General features: G+C 45.6%; 1 protein-coding gene across 1 annotated transcript in view; it reads right to left on the bottom strand.

The window, feature by feature from the left end:
* nnt (nicotinamide nucleotide transhydrogenase) overlaps window positions 1-19,530 on the bottom strand; it is a 39,813-nt gene that overhangs the window by 18,271 nt on the left and 2,012 nt on the right. The window contains exons 3-15 of the mRNA XM_076283534.1: window positions 17,289-17,518; window positions 16,608-16,825; window positions 15,919-16,006; window positions 15,382-15,470; window positions 13,732-13,922; window positions 10,869-11,002; window positions 10,063-10,254; window positions 9,502-9,655; window positions 7,360-7,521; window positions 4,447-4,557; window positions 2,933-3,078; window positions 2,480-2,675; window positions 1,692-1,925 (exon numbers count right to left, since the gene is read on the bottom strand). Of these exons, the coding sequence (XP_076139649.1) occupies window positions 1,692-1,925; window positions 2,480-2,675; window positions 2,933-3,078; window positions 4,447-4,557; window positions 7,360-7,521; window positions 9,502-9,655; window positions 10,063-10,254; window positions 10,869-11,002; window positions 13,732-13,922; window positions 15,382-15,470; window positions 15,919-16,006; window positions 16,608-16,825; window positions 17,289-17,518 (2,145 nt within the window). The remainder of the gene's footprint in view (window positions 1-1,691; window positions 1,926-2,479; window positions 2,676-2,932; window positions 3,079-4,446; window positions 4,558-7,359; window positions 7,522-9,501; window positions 9,656-10,062; window positions 10,255-10,868; window positions 11,003-13,731; window positions 13,923-15,381; window positions 15,471-15,918; window positions 16,007-16,607; window positions 16,826-17,288; window positions 17,519-19,530) is intronic.

Raw genomic sequence — 19,530 nt, forward strand, 5'->3', positions numbered from 1 at the left:
AAACTACAATGACAAGAATTGGCCTGAGGGAGGAAATATTTAAGCTAAACATGTGTACGATCATTTTCAGAATAATTTGAGCAAGCTGTTCTCCATAGGTGTACCTACATTGAAACTGAATTCTAGCTGCATCCTGCCGGATGGCGAGTTATTATGGCACTGGAACTCAAATTCTCCTGTGCAAACAATTCCACAACTTACGTTGAGACAACCTCACTCTCAGACAACCCACAGGCCCAAACCATTTGTAGTACAGATGTACGGTGATAATGTAAGCCTTATTTTTCCATTACCTCTGATATGTGCAATTGAGGAGCAAAAGAAGATAAAGTAAAAAGGGGGAGGAGGAGGCGATGGTGGGAGCTGTACAAATTGACCGGAGGAAGAGGGGGAAAAAATAGAAAGAAAAAGAAAAAAAGAGGGAGAGGGGGGAGGGGGTTGTAATCTTTTATCAAACTGCAGCTTTCCAGGTTGCCGAGCGGGAGAGAGCAGTGGGAAAAAGCGTGGAGCAGATAATGTGTTCCAGCTTGCAGGAACAAGTGGAAAATGACTTGGGGGCGGAGAGACTAATTAGTGCTGAATCCTGAGAGGTTCCGCCTGGCCAAGTTCTAAACACAGGGCATGTGTGGCACTGGTGGGCCACGGAACACGACAGTGGTTCCACCATCAGTACAGAACCCAGGCAGCACCAGTAGAACACAGGAACAGGCACTGTTAGATCAGTTAGATCCGTTCCCAAGCTGGGGAGGGTCAACAGGGATAAATATTTGCTTTACAGAAGTCAATGGCTTTGATCGTGAACAAATAAGTGTTGTAACTCTGAATCAAAAGTGAATTCCAAACAAAAATGTCTTAAAGTTAAACTGCATAAAACAATAGAGTACCCAAGTGTGACATTCTGTTACCATGATGGCAGTTTCACTGGATCTAAACAAACTTTCGAAGTGCATCAATAGCACTGCATGTACAGTAGTAAAACAGGCCTGCGCAGGACTAGGTCAAAACACAAAGTATTCATTCAAGGCTTGTCTATGATATCATAGCAGTACACGTCTCCAGTATGCACTGTCTCTTGGGGAAAGGGCTTAAACAGAGCCAGCTACCACACATTATGTAATGAAACGCAACATATTTCACATCTTATCAAAATCTGCCGGCTGTTCAGAATGACGTTTTTTGCCTCAAAAATAAAGCCAAGATTCGTCCATGAAATTAAAGATTTTAACTGCAGGCTGTGAAGTTCCATGCAGGTCTCTGTTACAAAACCCTTGCTCAAGTAAAACTCTGTAGTCACAAATTTGATTGTGTTATGAATACATGTTCTGTAGTATGTGATTCCTACAGTGTAGAAAATGTGCACTAACGTCACAGAAACTAATTCACAGAAATTATGTAAATAGATTAAGAAAGCCACCACTATGTTCACCACTGTGGCTGGATTGATTTGTTTAGATCCAGTGAAATGGCTACCTTGGCAACGCCACGTTAAGGCTTCGATACTCTATTATTTGACCCCATAACTAACGGGGTAGTGAAGGGGATGGCTTTTAATGAGAAACATCAAGAACATCTGGTCGTTGCGAAATTCCTATACAACATCCCAACGTCTCTCACCTGTTTGGACCAGACTGTTTGGAGCAAGTGGCCAGTCGGTGAATATGTTTCATACAGCATCGTGGAGCTCTGCTCACCTTGGAGTTTGCCGTAGGCCACCAGGGAGCCACTGAAGGTCACTCCGCCAATGTAGGTGCCCAGGTAGGCCACGATCTTGGTGAGGTTGGCGGCCGGGTCGGTGGCAAAGTGCGGGTACTCCACCATGAACTCGGCCACGCAGGTGAGCACAGCGGCCAGGCCCACCAGACTGTGGAAGGCGGCCACCAGCTGCGGCAGGTCGGTGATCTGGATGCGCTTGGCGATGGTCAATCCTGGGAGGCAACGACGGGGGGGGGGGTATTGGTCAGAGAGAATCGAGAAGTGGGTCACAAGGGAGAGACTACTAATTGCAGTTTTGTAAGTGGTGCATATGTGTGTGTTTGTGTGTATGGGTGGGGGGGGGGGGGGGGAGAGTGGACTGAGATGTTGAACCTTAAGGGGTTTCTTGGAGCATCTGGAAGTGCGCAGCATTTTGCTCTAAAGTGCAGTGACTGCTCCGAATGGTTTCAACTACTCTCCAGCCTGTTTCCAGGAATAATTAGCCATGTAGATTAGAGCCGACTGGCTGCAGCAGGCCTCTGCCATGCTGCTGCACTGTGACTCACCGAGCTGGTGACCATTAGCACTGGGTTGAAGTCAGTTCACTTAAATCATTTGCTTTGCTTGGGGAGAACGAGCACACACGCTCAACCACATACAGATCCAACCCCCCCACAAACACACACGCACGCACACACACACACACACACACACACACACACACACACACGCGGAGAGATGCCACAGAGAGTTGTAGTTCTCTTGTAAATACATGACACAGACTCACCAGCTGTGCCACCCACTGCCATGGCTGCGCTCATCTGGGCCAGTAGCTCAGGGGAGGGCTTCAGGGCACCCAGGGTGGCAGCGATGCCCCCCGCTACACCGATCATGCCCAGAGCGTTGCCCAGACGGGCTGTGGACTGGTTGGAGAGACCACCCAGGGCTCCGACGCAGCACAGGCCAGAGCCCAGGTACATCATCTAGGAGTGGGACACACACACACACACACAAAATGGTCATATGGGCACTCAAGAGCACTAAATGTAATGGCAGGTGAATAGGCTTTTCATGTCCAGACTCAAGGCTGCCCCTTATTTAACGAACATAAATGAAGTAATACAATATAGTATATAGAATAATATTATAGTGGTAGTATATTAACAGGTTAAAATGATGAGCTAAATTATTTCTCTGTACAGTGCCCAAGTCATAGTTTACAGAAGGATCAAAAGGTCACCTGTTCAATGTTGTAGCCCGTCTGGAGAGCAGCTCCGTAGCCGCCCACAAACACTCCCGCGGGCAGCAGCCATAGGTAGTTGTACTCTGGGGGGTCTGTTGGCCTCTTGAACATGTCCAACATCTTCTTGGTCACCAGGAAACCACCTACAGAGCACGCAAACCAGTTTAAAAACAAGCACTCTTAAAGCATGATCGAGATGAGGCATTCTCCCTGTTTTTAAAAAAAAAAAGGCAACTGGTCTATTTTTCCTTTTACCTCACAAAAGTAGGGCCTGACGTGACGAGAAAATTGAATTGCAATGTTTTATATTACAACATTCAAACACACACATACAACAGGAAATTCAAAAACCATTAAGTATGACAAAGTTTAAATCAGCATCATAGAATGCACTGCACCATTTAACAACAGTTCTAAGAAAAATGTTCTATGTTCCCACCATAAATTTAAGGTTAGAGCTTTGAATAAGCAGCAGTACCTGCTCTCCTGTTTAAAAAAAAACTATAATCTATAAATTCTTGGTCTTTTATTGTACCTAAATGGGAGAGGGCAATTGGAATTTTCCTAGTATGCGCTAATCACAGAAAACTGTCTGGAAAAGGCAATACAGGAAAGGGAAGACCAAGAAAACTGTCTAAACGTCTCCACTCTCAATGTTTTACGACTTGTTGGTTTGATGCCACTGCAAAACACTGGGAGGAACAGACTTTAAAAACATGCTTTAAAAACTGAAATTAAACACCTGGGGTAGAATATCTACATGGAGATTTTATGTCCTCTGGAAGCAACACAAACTTAAAAGGATCTCGGAGAGTAATAAGTGGCTAGTGCAGAGTGGGACACAAAACAATAAGGGAAATAGGGGTCTGGAAATGCCCAGTAATATGGCTTTAAATTACCCACACGCCCTTTGACCGAGGACTGGGGTCCCAAGACAGCGCCGGCACCGAAATCCAACCGAGACTTTTGGACAGATTAAAGGCTGCTTGGATTTGACATGGCATTTTGGACACATGCCTGTTCCAAACTATTTTTCTCTCCTCGCTTTTTTCCACCCGCCTTGTCATTTAATGACAATTTTGCACATTGTTTTTCAGGAAATGTGCAACGCTACCTGATTTACAGTCTGGCTCTGGCTCTGTCGCCTAGACGGAACACTCGGAGGGATTTGATGTCTACTAGCTCAGGTGTGAGTGAGGGTCACCTCATCCCATCTAAACTTAACCTGGAGGGACTACAGAGAGACAGAAAGGTGAGAGGGAGAGAGAGAGGGAGAGAGGGGGGGGGGGGGGGGAGACTTCTCACGAAACAGGGGGTGGTGGGGGCAGCCAGGGAGCAGACATCTCACCTGCCACCTCTCCCCGATCCAGGGCTAAGTCTCATTACTGACACTCACCGCGGGCGCCCTTCATGTCACAGCCCTCTTTCCATTGTGCCGGCCGGCCGGGCCACAAAACGAGCCGCATGGGGAGGGGGGGAGGGGGACCTGTTGGTTTGTTCCAGGCACTTACCAGCAATGTTGACAGACGAGATGAAAGCAGCCAGCACAGCCAGCGTCTCTGCCGTGTTGGTGGGGGCGTAACTGCCTCCCATGAGGGACAGCCCCCCCACAGCAGTCAGCCCTGGAGGGGAAAACACACACACACACACACACACACACACACACACACACATGAAAATGACGTACTCAAACGTACTCATATTAACACTAATGGTTATGAATGAGGTCCCACAAACCCGTTGTAAACATTCCTGCTTTTCAAAACCATCATGTAAGATGACATAACATCCAAACAGGCATATGCTTTGCATGAAATTATATATTTAACATGAACAGCCTGTAGAACATTCTTTTGTGTGCTTCTAACTACTCGGGGTATAATTTACAGGGGTGAAATTAGACAAGGGTAGAAACAAACCTAAAAAAACAATAACAAACTCCGAGAATGTCCTACAAAAGGTAAAAAAACCCAGGACAATAAACGGAATCAACTGAACAGTAAACTAAATGAGAACAACTTAATGACTTCCAACGCAATGCCACTGAATTAAAGTAAACCTGTAGGGTTGCCAAAGCGAGTCAATGATGTGTGTAACTGCTGCAGAGCATTTTAACCCCCCTTCCCCCCCTTCTCTCTGGAATTCCAGCGCAGCAATTGATCGCAGACAAGAAGCAAGAGAAACTCTCGCTCACGCTACCTCCAGCGCTACAGGAAATGCAGCAGACTAACTGTAAAACTACGCACGCACAATTGACTGACACACACATGTGCCTGCTTGACACACACGCACGCACACACACACACACCTCATCACGAACACGTACAATCCACACTTATGCCAATGGGAGGATGCTAAACCTCTTTCCACTGTTCATGAAAGCTTGGGATTTGTGACAAATATGACAAGTGAAAAATCAAGGTGAGTGTCTGAAGGGTAACCACACAGTTTTTAAATCCCTGCAATGGTTACCAGTGAAATTTAGAGTAGATTACAAAATTCTTCTTTTTAAAGAAAGTAAAGTCTTTAAAGCTTTAAATGGGCAAGCTCCCCAATACCTAAGTGAGCTTGTACACTTTCACTGCCCTCCCAGAACTCTGAGGTCCTCAGATAAACTACTGCTCTCAGTACCTCAGAGTCGTCTAAAAAATAAAGGTGACCGTGCTTTTTCAGTAGCTGGGCCCAAGTTGTGGAACAACCTGCCTTTTCACATTAGATCCACACCAACTATTGGTGCTTTAAAGCCAAGCTAAAAGAACATAATGCTATCAATGGCTTTTAAATGAAGTGTGGAATGTAATTACCGTATGTAGGCTATATATATGTACATATTTTTTTAGTTTTATTTTCCTGTTGTGCTTTTTTTGTGTCTTTATTCATTTTGTCTTCTATTATTCATTCATTTATTTATTTATTTTTAAGCACTTTGGTCAACCACAGGTTGTTTTAAATTGTACTATATAAATAAACTTGACTATGACTATGACTATGACAAATCAACCGAGTTAAAAAGTTCAAGTCGTGCGAAGCAAAAGCCCCGACTGAGTCATGGAAGAACAGGATCCTTGTATCTGAAGTGAATCCAAGGTGAATCCAAGGTGAAAGGGGACATGTCCTACCAGACACCAATGCCGCTGACTAAAAACCTTCCCTCTCCTCCACTAGAACTAGGAGAATCACAAAGAAGTCATCCATTCAACAACTCAGACACACTCTTGACCTCTCCCTCCCAGCAGTTTTTATGTGGCATGACCGGTGGGTCGTGATTTCACTGGTTTCAGGTAGATTAAAGGGACTCAGCCAGTCACCATCACCCAGGACGAAACGCAACATCAAAAGAAACTCGACGCTTTTGTAAGGCTGTCATTTGTTTTTTTTCCCCCCGTTCGCCATCGCTTGCCGACTTTCTCCCCTTCTCTTCAGAGTAAGAAATTCCTAATAAGTGGCCTAACGTCTCATTCACGTTGATTTGTGCTTTATTACGCTTGGCTTGCGGGCCCAGAGAATTCCAGTGCCCACAGTGTTTCCAACGCTGTGTGCGAAAAAGAATTACAAAGCAAAAGAAAAAAAAAAGCATTGGAAGAGTCAGGTATTGGAGAAAAAAAAGGACAGAAAGAAGGATGAACGAATGACTAGGAGCAGGGATCCTAAGGAGCACTAAAGCCTTCAGTCAGGAAGTGCGCAGGAGGTCCTTTGAGCTAATTGTCGTTGCTAGTGGATGCCCCTTGTAGTCTCACTCGAAACGTTTACAATGCAGCCAACATGAACAGGCCTTTAATGTGGACCACCGCAGACTTGTTAAAAGACGATTAAACCTTTCCTGGACCCGCATCGTGCTGGGGAAGGGAAAAGGGGGCGCGAGCTAGAAGCAGAAGGAAGCAAGGACCTCACCCCTCCAACCACCTACCCCAACCCAGTCCTTCTCCTTGGGCTGTGGGAGACATCCTCAACCACATGAGGGGGAGCCGCCTGGAAGCCACACCACACAAACCAAACTAATGAAGACGGCAGGTTCCTGCACCAGGGGTGGCCGACCAGAGAGGATTAAACTCAACACAGCAGGAGTGTGTGTGTGTGTGTGTGTGTGTGTGTGTGTGTGTGTGTGGTAATGAGGTTCTCCTTGATTTAACACATTACTTGCTATTTATAGTTCCATTAATGCCAAGCCATCACCAACGGGATTTGGGAGGTTTCCCTTATTTAACCTGGCACCGTAGATTGGAGGAGAAAAATAAAACCAAATAAGCGAAGGAGCCGCCCTCAAATCCATAAACAGTTCAACTTGGAGAACGGATTTTCTTGACTACGGAAAACCATCTTCCGTTACAGGAGACGACCATGATCCAGCTGTGGACAGAGGAGGAAGCGCACAAGAGTTTTGTTTGTGCGCTGTAGTGAGCTGGGTCACGTGTGGCGATGCTTACCAGAGATGGCGTTAGTGACCGACATGAGAGGGGAGTGCAGAGCTGGGGTGACGCCCCAAACCGTGTGGTATCCCACAATTCCTGCCAGGCCGAAGGTGGTCACGATCTGTGTGAAGGCAGCATTGGGGGCGCAAAGGCCAAGGCCAAGTAGAGTTCCCAGTCCTGAAAAACACACACGTACAAACAAACAAATTAAAACAAAGTGTCTCCCAGTGCAATTTGTTTAAATTGTTTACCCATCAGTCAAACAGGGGGGATGAACAGACATTTGACCTATAAAGGTGCATTCTAAACATGTAACAAACTCCCTGTTTGGAAAACTTTACGTGAACCACAAACAGAAGCTGAAGTGGATTAAAAAAAAAAAAAAAAAAAGGCCCAGACAATTACTGATGAAGTCGTCAGTTCCCTCTCCCTCTGCAGTCACCGCCACTGCTGATTAAAAGCCATCAGTCTTTAGGCGCGGCCATCTTTGAACTTGGCTCCAACTCTCCTGCGTGCTACAAAGGCCACCCATAAAAGCAGCCGGAGGTGAGGGGTCAACATGGAGGTGCGAAACAGACGGTAGCCCAGGTGAGAACCGCAGAGGCCCGACTTGTGAGAGGCCCACCCCACTAAACCCTCCCTCCCTCCGGCGGCAACCTCAACCGCCACGAAGTGAAGGCCAGGGAGAGAGAGTGCGGGCTTCGTGGCATGTGGGGGGGGGGGGGGATGGGGGGGGACCCTCCTCAGCCCATTACAGGCAGAGCCAGCTGGGGGGTTGGGGTTAAAACATCCCACTCCACCCCCACGCCCCGCCACCACCACCACCACCCTCTCTTTTATTATTCCCAGTTTCCTGGCATTCCGAGCAGGAGGAGAGGAGGCCGTGGGGGTGGGAATGGGGGCGAGGGGGGGAAGGGGTGGATACTAGGCGGCGCGCCAATTAGGTGACCAATTCTGATTTTCAAAGGGCTTCGGCACTGGTCACACAGATAGGCGTCTGATGAGGTGGTTGGTGGGGTTGGGGGGGGGGGTGAAGGAGGGACGCCGTTCGGTCGGTACCTTCTCAGACAGATATGCCCAAAAAACAAAAACAAAAAGCATGAAAGGGCAGGAAGATGAATTTGCATGTTTGTTTATCCCAGGGTGTTTATTTATGTGCGTGGTGCATTTGCGGCTTGTCTGGATGAGTGAAGTGTGCGCTTTGATCTAAGGCCAGAGCTGCCTCTAACACACACACACACACACACACACTCCTGCGATGTCTGTAACCAATAGAATTCATTTGTGCGTATTTTTCTCTACAAGGCTTTTAAGTTTAATAGAGACTGGAGCACTAGGAGGAGGCAGGAAAATAAAAACACATGATTGCAGAGCAGGAAAAGAGGGAGATAGCTGGAGCAGGGACCTGGAGAGCCACATTTCATTCATCGCATAAAAGAAAACATTAATGGCAGACGTTAAAGCCAGTGACTGGCCTATTAACCCAGGTCAGAGCCCCGAGACCACCCCAAAAAAAGGCCATGACAAACTAAACAGCACTGTTTCTGCCTAATGAGACAAATGTTTCTCTGCTTCATCAGTGCCAACGCAACCCCCCCTTGGCTTAAGGAAAAACTTACAAGGCGAGGCAATGGTAATGTAAGCACAAGCCCTGGCCACTGGCACTTTTGAGGTGAACATGTCCTGTATGCAATGTGTTGCAAAAGGCCCCACATGGGATTTGTGTTCACACATATCCCGGGTTTAGGGTTTTCATAAGCGATGTTTGATTGGTTTAGACTGGTGCCTCTTAAATCTAGACCGTAAGAGCAAGGCTTTCATCAAAAAACTATGTGGTAGTCAAGAATGAAATTAAGCTGGTAGAACCCCCCATCCCCCATCAGCACCAATCAGCTTACTATAGGATTGGAGGAGTAGATGCTATAATTTTAAGATTGAAAAAAAACAACAACAAAAAACAAGGTAAACTGGCAAAGATCCTGCAAGGTCCATGCCTTCTGAGCAAAAACTCAAACTGGAGCTTTCAATTCCATCCGAAGAATGCAATCACAAAAATAAGAGGGTCACCTTAAAAGGGGTAAGAATGGGGTTAAGACCAATCAAATGAGAAGAGACGAGGAAGACAGGGTACAAAAGGGCAGGAGGGCGGCTCTTCACCTCCAGAGTAGGCGCCAACGGTGGTGAGTTTGGCTGTGAAGGGGGAGACGGTGGCAGCCTTCTCGGCCTCCAGCTCCTGGATGGACTTGGGCTTGGGTGGGGCCGCCACGGGCACGTTGTTGGGCTGAGGTGCTGGGAAAAGCACTTTTCCATCCTGCACATGCATGGGGAGAGAGGAGAGGAGACCAGATGTCGAGCACAGGCTCAAAAGAATGCAACACCCACTGCCATGGTCCAGCATGCAGGCTACCCATCCAGATGAGTGTAAGGGGGGGGGGGGATGGTGGCTGAGGAGGGATGCCACCACAGCATTTCACATGGATTTAGCCATTAACCCGTAATACAGCAATACAACCGTAATACCAGCTTTAAACCACAATACAGACTCTTAAAGGGAAGGTACAAAAACAACAGGAACAAGGTACAATAACAATTTTCGTTGATCTGACCAACTTGAAATTCTCTATTAGAACAAAAAGGCATTTGGTAAATCAATCTTTCTAATTCTGAAAGGATGGGATTTCTAGAGCAGGAGACTGTGCCATAATATCAAGCACTAACCTGCATGACGATGGAACCACGGATGACGTGGTCCATTGTTCCGTAGTCAAACTGCTCCTTGACATCCAAGTAGAAGTTGTCTTTGTCGGGACTGATGGCGCGGAGGAGTTTGGTGATGTTATTGGAGTACAGGGTGCTGGACTGGGTGGGCAGGCGGCTGGGAAGATCTGTGTAGCCCACATGGACCACACCCTAATGGGGATAGAAAGGACTCATTGATGAGCATGGAGTCTGCCTGCTAAACTTCCTGTTTGTGGCTTTGCCACGCAACTACATCATATCCTGGTTCATTTAATCTGCTGTGCTACAAGTGAAAGAACTTTTTGAGAAATGTTGAGAACTTTTTCAGTTACATAAAAATAGCTTTATAAAATCCTGGTGAAACATATATGGTGTTACTTCTTTCTCACCACCTGAATGCTTTCAGATGCTTTCTGCTAACTGCGCAAAGTTACAAATTCTGAATCTGCCTTGATAATTATTCTACCTTGTCTTTTATTACTTTTTTACTACTTTTGCCTTTGTTTTTGCTTATTAATTATTCTTTATTTTTAAATGATTTTACCTTGTGTTTTATGTTTTCTTTTTATTATAATATTTACCTTTTAACTATTCTTTGACTATATTGCCCTTCTATGCTTTTATTTGTTATTATTGTTTGGTTTTGTTTATGTAAAGCACATTGAATGACCTCTGTGTATGAAATGCGCTATATAAATAAACTTGACTTGACTTGAATGAACCAACATGCTATTCAGGAGAGAGAGGAGAGTCCTCCCCTCAGCCAGGGGGCAGCAGCCACTCACTTTGTGGACGGTCAGCTCTCCGGGGACGGTGGTCTCGAAGTTGCCCCCGGCCTCGGCAGCCAGGTCCACCACCACAGAGCCGTCCTTCATGCTCTCCACCATGTCCTTTGTGATCAGGATGGGTGCCTTGCGACCTGGGGACACAGCGCCATGGCAATGCATGGGTCAAATGTCAAAAAGCCTTTTGTGGACGTCTACTGGGATTAGTACATACACACAAAACAATTATACAATGATACTCTCTGGTTGAAGTTAGAAATAAAAAAAAAGGTTCCTTTTCCATTGAAATCCCTTCATCATTGCACATAAAATTGCTACTACTATAAATAATAATACTTATAACAATAGTTGTAATTACTACATGCACATTCAGGAAAATACTAACGCAATAAATGTCATAAGTTCACACGGAGTACCATATTTTCCTTTTCTACTTATTCTTCTTCATAGTTCATCTAAAATAAAGCAATCATCTGCAATCTGGTGCGCACGTTTGTTTGACAACATCAGACGAACATCAGTAAGAACAGACACATAGTCAAGGTCAGAGGAACCGGCATTAACAAGAAACAGTAGTGCCGAAACAAGCTGGGGTGAGTGGGAACCAGTGTGTGTCCTGGACCTCTCTCCATCTGCTACAAACCAGTCTCGTTCAGCTGCCGACCTCATAGAGAGAGACACACACACACACACACACACACACGGCCGTGACCTCGCTCTTCACAAGCTGGCAGGTAAACAATTCCCTGATGGAAACGGCTGACAAGTCCCAGGGCCAAGTGCGCGTCAGCTGCACTCAAACAGGTGGCCAGGTTTCCAGTGCCACGCTGGATGAGGGCTTATCCATCAGATCGCAACATAACAAATACAAATTTACTTAAAATAAAATCTCTTAAGTGTAAACAAATACCGCACTGGGGGCCAGAAAGTGTACAATTTCAATTTGTCTTTGGGTTGCTGACTGGATTCACATTAGTGGTGTGGTTAACATCAATCTAATTTGAAAATAAACTGGCAGAAAAGGGAATGAACCTCGCCAAGCAAAGATGAACTTCATGAACTTACTGTTAGATTTTGTAATTTTTCCTAACTGAACCAATGGTGCATGGCCTTAACAAGACCTTACCAAGTTCCAAGGAGCAGAGTAACATTAATTTAATGATCACGAGCATGTATGTTGTGTATACGTTGTGTATGCATGCTAAACTAAGATATGTACTCTACTGGTGCTGCTGGGGTGAGCAGGTCAATAGTAGGGAGAGGTTGTGCCAAAACCCATCTGAAATTATGGGGGATAAACAGCATCTGCTAGATGCCTGACTGCAAAAGGCATTAAGAGGTGTGTATACTTTACACATCTGAAGTTTAATGTGAAGCCCTATGCTGTTTTTCTAGAGCTCCTGCCACAGATAAGGAGATGTAATCATTCCTCCATCCTCTCCATTGACTCCGCTCATCTACAATGAGCACTGTTCAACAAATGTGACTTGTTGCACAATTTCCCTTCATTTCCCATGTTTCTCTCTCCGTCTCACTCAACTAGAGCACCACAGGGCATCCATCTTATCTGTCTGAGGCTGGTAATGATACAGCTAATATCAGGAGACCACATCAGGGGCCTTAACTGCAGCAGCCATCAGATCCTGTTTTAATACAAAGCAGCTCAGCACTAACAGGAGTTTTACTACGGGCCCTGGGGCAAAATGTACAGAGGAAAAGGGAGAGAGAGAGAAAACAGGAGACGTGAACTTGAGTGGTTGGAGGAAGGCACTCTGGAGATCCTTTGGTGCCTCAAACTGCTCGAGCAGTGGATGGCAATGTGGAGAGAAGACGAAAAAAGTCCCAATACAGATGGTCCCTGTTAGCAATGTGGCATTGCTAAGAAACGTCAAAACAGACTAGTGGAAATAAGACAAAAGGGAACACGGCCAGTGCTCCCATACGCTGGCCCGCCACAATATCAACACTGACCTTCCCCATACAGTGATGTTCTATGCACTCACCATTTAAGGCAAAGGGATTCATATGGAGATGGCAGATATGGACAAGCATCAGAAGCATTCTCGGGGGTATAGGATAGGGACATCTTCTACACAAAAACTCTACATACACTAATGTGTTCGAGACAAAACTCTTCAATTAAGTTATGTGCAAGCATGTAAGAAGTTGTATCCCTAAGCTAACATTAGAATACTGTTGGGTTGTCGAGGTTGACACGCTATAACGTTACAGCTGCTTGTCAATATCGACAACTCATGCAGGGCAAGTATAACTAGGCAAATATTTTACTGACTCCAACACAGAACACTGCTCAATCCCGATGTAAATGGAAAAGTCTCTTCCAAGATTCAAAAGGGCTTGTCCAAAGGAAATGTATTAGTTAAACAGAAACTTAAACACACGTGGAGAAACTGAACAGTCCAACCAGTAGACTATAATAAGCAATCCAATTAGGATATGAACAGCAAACATGGAGATATAGAATTAGGGCAGAAAACAGGTCTCATTTCAATCAAGGCATCAGCACGCATAGAGGCATAGGCACACAGCACACTACACAGCGTTTAGAGGCATAGGCACACATCACACTACACAGCGTTTAGAGGCATAGGCACACATCACACTACACAGCGTTTAGAGGCATAGAGGCAGGCACACATCACACTACACAGCGTTTAGAGGCATAGAGGTATACTGTAGGCACACAGCATGTAAAAGGACAAATGTAACAGTAGCAGCAATATCTGCATGTGGGCTGTGCATGAATAGACAGAAATAAGGTATTTTTCCTTAGTCTTTTTTCTTCTGATAGCAATAACATTTCCATTGTGATATGAAACTATATATACACATATATACATACCAGGAATGAGGGCAGTGCTGATGATTATGTCCACATCCAACGCCTGTTTGGCAAACAACTTCATCTCGGCCTCGATGAACTCCTTAGACATCTCCTTGGCGTAGCCCCCTTGGCCTTCACCGGACTCCTTGACGTCCGTCACCTCTAGGGGCTCGGCTCCCAGCGACTTGAACTGCTCCAGGGCAGCCGCTCTGAAAAACCACAACAGCTTGTTTTTTTACTCCGAGAGGTTTCATGCATCTCAAGGATAAGTGGTCAAAATAACTCAGAAATGTCCAAAATGGAGGACCAAATAGCCTATTGTGCTTACTGGTACACTCAGTGCTTTTAGTTCATCACCCGTTTTGAAACTCACATATGATCAATAAACAGCTGGCAAAGGGGAAATGGAAACCTATTTGCCCTGCTGCCCTACTGGGGCAGTTCTGAGCAAGAGGGGGCAATCACCTCAGCGGACAGAGCAGGAAATACCACACGCAAGGGGGCAGCAGGTCAAATAAGCAATGCCAGGCATCATACAAGGTCAACTACTAGGAGTCATGCATAGTATTTGTAGTATTTGACAAAACTTGGCTTGGCAGTGAATGAGGGCTCCTGAGGGCATTCAACATATTTTGTTTGCTGAGCCAAACCGGTCACATAAAAGAAAGAGCAGAGAGGCATTTAAAAAGTAAAAAGAACAGTAGAATCCAGTTGACTAATATTACCAGTGTAAATTTGAAAGTTGGCTTTACTAATTGAAAAGGAAAAGGCAAACTGAAGACATGCTGACATGCTGAAATCTGCCTTGTAATAGCCAGTGCAATGCTGCCACCTATTGGCCAAAGCTAGATATTGGACCCGATAATCTCCTGGACCCCTGAGAGACAACAGGATCAACAAGTCCATCCATCAGTCTGGCCCAGTGATCCCCACGCTCTTATTTACATTAAAGGAGGATTATCTCATTAGCCAAAATACTGAGTGGCAAATTAGGGCAAATAAGGATCCCCATTTCTCCCCACAAAAAAAAATTAAAAAAAATCGCTAATCCGAAGTTACGCAAGCAATAAGGAGAGCCCAGGGGCCGCGTGGGACGGAGAGCGCCACCGCGTCTGGTCTTAATTACGCCTCGCTCTTGTTGCGCTGAATAGAAATGAGCTTTTCTTCTCTGATCCTCGCCGCCACCCTTCTGGAGCATCGACTTTAAGGACACGAGTCTGACAGCGTGTTGAGGGACATGGTGACCCTTGTGATGTGGTGGGGGATCTCGGGAATGTTTTATCAGCGTTCCCTGGTCGCAGAGAAACCGCTAGGAAATTGAGCGTGTTCCAGCTGAGGCGGTGGCAAGACATTTCTATCCAAATTGAAGAAAGCCGGGAGAAGCGAAAGTGACAGTCAGTGCCATTTGGGATCTCACCAAAACATTTAGTCCCACATACTTTTCTGTCTAGAAAAGTCAAACAGTGCAGTACTGTTTCAGTGTAATCAAATATGAATGGAGTCGAGCAGTCATGTCAGGTCATCTCCATACTTCCTCAACTTCGTCTGCCCCCTTTCCTCAATCTCAAACTTCCGCAACTGTGAGTGGCTGTGGGTTTAATTTGTTGTTTTGGGTCCACTCATTCGCAACGACACAAACATCCCATTTTACCACAGATTCTTCTTTACCTGGTGTCAAAGCCTCGGACGATGGCGCCCATAGACCTGGCAGTGCCAGCGGCTGCCAATCCCGCCACGCCTCCGCCAATAATCAGCACCTGTCACGGTACAACATCCGCCAAGATCAACACACACGGAACAGCAGCAGGGCTGTTCAACACACACAGAACAGCAGCAGGGCTGCTACTGATTAGATGAAACACAGTAGATCAGGATGTGCTGCAGGAAGAGTGAGCATAAGATGTGTATGGACACTACCCAGAGTGCAATGCTGTTAGGCCAAACTTTATTAGATAGGAGAAGGAGGACTGGGGTCTTGATTCAGTTCTGCAACTGAAACATGCTGAACATCTGAAGGCTTTAAATTGAATGATTTTAGACCTATTGAGCAGCAGTCCGCTTTGTTAGCTCTCAATCTCAATAGAGGATTTAAAAAAGGGCATATGTCGTCTGCTTGAAACAGGCCACATCACAGGGTTAACACATTGTATACTAGACAGACAGTACTCCAGGCCTGGTGTGTCCAGACCACACACAGCGTTGTACCTTCGCTGGTGGAACCTTCCCAGCAGCAGTGATCTGGCCAGTGAAGAAGCGTCCAAAGTTGTTTGCTGCCAGTACCACAGATTTGTATCTGCCAAAACAAAGACGCATAAACTCATAAATCAACACTGTCTGTGGATGGGGCAGTACTGATGCAAACCAACACTGGCTAGAAATATCAGGCCTGTTTACACACCACACACACACACACACACGCACGCACACGCACGCACGCACAAGCAGTAGCAGACAAGTAATTTCCCTTCAGGTCTTTATGTTAAAAAGCGGGGTGCTTAAAATAATAAAAATGTAAAATGCCTTGAGCCTTCATAGAGATTTTTGTGGCCCGATTCACTTAAGATGGTGGCTAAAGATGGAGTCCGGGCCAAACTTGCTGAGTCACGGAGCTGAATGTATACAGATGTTTCTGGTTTGGGGGGCCACCTTTCCCTGCACAACAGACTTTAAGCATTCCCTCACCTAAAACATCCAAAGGACAGCTTATAGCTGACTAACACTCCAGTTTAAGAAATGCTGTTTCACACAGCACTTAAAGCATAAACTGTATGGAAAGTCTAGCCCATCAAATAACACTTTTTTTTTTTGTAATGTAATTGAAAAAAATGTGATTAGTAGTGCTTAAGATTAGTCACAGTTTTGCTATTTAGCAATTGGCAAAGACAAATCCTCACCCAGCAATGTTTGCCATTGAGCTGAGGGCATCAAAGCCTTGGGCTATAGTGACACGGGGGACCTGGTCCATTGCCAGAACGGTGGCCTTCTTCTGGGACAGCAGGCCCATGAGCTCCGGGTTCTGGGCCGGGTAGATGAAACTGACCAGCGTAGCTCCGTCCTTCATCAGGTCAATCTCGTGGGCATCTAGCGCCGGATTCAGCATGGGGGCACGAACCTATAGGGCGCAGGGAAGGAGATGTGGAGCAAAAGAGAGGAAAAGGGGGGAAAGAGAAAGAGCAAGAGAAAGAGAGATGTTTAACAGCCATTTACTGAACCAGTATAAAGTGATGCCTTACAGTTTACTATTGTAGGCATTTGTACATTTGTCAGGACCCTTTTTTAAACTAGAGACTGCATTGGTCTTCACATCATTATGCATACAGATTATGCAACATAATGACCCTGCAGTCGTCTGACCTTGTACTGCTTACAGTGTCTCATGTGCGGATATTGTGGATAGTACATTCCTATGAACATGTGAATGTTATAACTATAGCTGTTATACATACCTTGAAACTGACATTTTAATTTTATGACTGGATTTTAAGACAGATCATGAAAATAACTGATGCCTTCAATGAAATTGAATCTAATCTAATCTAATCTCTCCTCGCACTCGCACCGTGTATCAAACCCACCTTCAGCAGCATGTCGGAGGCAAAGACCTCCTTGGCATCCTTGATGGTGGCACCAGCCTGGGTGTACATGTCGTCCGGAAACTTGGCGGAGTCTCCGGCACCAGATTCCACCACCACGTTGAAGCCCTGCTTGACCAGGGCCTGCACGCCAGCGGGAGAGATGGCGACTCGCCGTTCATTCTGGAAGACCTCCTTGGGCACGCCAACGGTCACTTGTTTGTAAGGAATACCTGTGAAAAAACATCACAGAGGGCTGAGCACCTCCATGCGTATATGGAGTAGGCCAGTTACTCTGACATGGACACGGATAGGCATCTTTGTGATATACAGTGCATGTCCAAAAAATGGAATGTTATCAGTGTGTTCTGACTAATGTTAAATATCATCTTGTCTTCTGCATGTTTTTTCAATCAGTACCCTTTAGGCTAAAAGTGTCTCTTGTTATAGACCTTGATTCTCCTTTATCCATTCTGAGTCATAAAACAATACATTTCCCTAAAGGGTCACAAGTTGGCACAGATGTAACCTCTCCATCTCTTGCATACACCTGGTATCATATTTTATTGCATAGCAATATAATGGCATGAGGCAAACATATTGCTGGCAGCCTTACAGTGAACTAAGTACTATATTGCAATAGGACATTTTAAAGCATCTACTCCTACTTAAAATCACCATAATAGTTTGAATGACAGTGGTCATGTAGTAGTGCTCTGAAAGCACAATTAAAGATCACCCATTGCCACTCCAGCACACACATTGTTGAGCTAATAAGGCCTGCACAACTACACAACTATAAACTACACAACTACGGCAAGTGCCACATAGGCAAAAACTAAGGTCACGATTGGTTAACATTCCATGCTGAAGAATGGTGGATTCAACTAGATAGTTTATACTAAGCACAGCTTTCTTGCCAAAAGACCTTTGCAATAATGCAGAGTGCCTGATCCATAAACTCATTTGGACGAGGCCTTCTGAGCCTTGTCCCCATTAAACTCCCTGTCAGGGCAATTTCCTGTGGAAATTTCCACTGTTGGCACTTGGACCTAAAGATAACACCATCATCAGGGTATGCATCACAAACAGTATCTGACTAACAGAGGGATTTGTCCGCTCACAATTCCATGTGAAGAGGACTTACACTAACAGTTCCTAGCACCACACAATAGTATGAGACCAGATAAAAAGAAGGGGGTTAAATTCACTCAGTCCCACAGTGGTTAGAGAAGTATTTGGGCTAAGTATATGCTCCAGAGGAAAACTTTCAGCAAACAACTCTGCCTGTGCCAGCGCTTTCTCGTCAAGTAATTGCAACACGAGTGCACTCTGCTAAAGGCAATGGCATTAACCAATCTTGTTTCTACTCAAAACAAAAGAAAACAGCTGGGGTGGCGATGCGATGCAACAACAAAGCTGCATAAACCCTCTTGTTATTGAAACACAATACACTTTTTTTTCCTTTTCTACTTCTCCCCTCAGGAATCCCAGCCTGACAAAGAACCTTCATGGAATGAATCATGACAAGAGGATGACACGTATGACAGCAGATCTCTGGAGCTGCTAACCTTGATGTTTGGTTCAGCCAGCTCCCCCCCCCCCTGACACAGCAGACAAGGGTCAATTCCCATCTGCCCACTCACAAACCCCCCCCCACCCCCCACCCCCAACAACCACAGATCTATGCCACCCTGCTGGCCTCTTCTCAGCTGATACAGAGCCAAAAATAGCTGGGCACAGCTGCAGGTTTCACGTCTGTGCAGCTACAAGGCTTCGAGCCATTAATGGCCAGCCTCCAACTCACTCACACCGTCTGTCTGCCGGCTTGTCTGCCTGCCTAACTGTAATGTTAGCAGAGTAGTGGAGGCACTTCATTCATTCGCGTCCAAAAAACAACCCTCGCCTCTAAGGCAGGTACAATAAACTCCACCTACAGGACAATGGGTGGGGGTGGTGGGGTGGGTGTGTGTGTGCAGGAGTGGAACAAGGGTGACCTTGGTTAGGAATGTACATTAAAAACTGACGGACAAAGGTGGGAAAAAAAAACTTCATCCTTGAGGTGACAAGGGTACATCCCATATTGCCAGTAGGGAGGGCATAGATAGAAAATGTTTCACTACAAGCAATGCATTAGAAATGCTTGAATAGCTTTAACTAGAGATGCAGAAAGATGGAATTGGTGGCTCTACAACCACAAGATGACAAAGTTACTCAGGCTTGTGTCTGTTACCAAAGAACGATG

Source organism: Alosa pseudoharengus, unplaced genomic scaffold, assembly GCF_046254945.1.
Source record: "Alosa pseudoharengus isolate Yale_2024_CS ecotype anadromous, Long Island Sound unplaced genomic scaffold, YU_APseudo_1.1 YU_APseudo_1.1_scf_14, whole genome shotgun sequence".
NCBI classification, from domain to species: Eukaryota; Metazoa; Chordata; class Actinopteri; order Clupeiformes; family Clupeidae; genus Alosa; species Alosa pseudoharengus.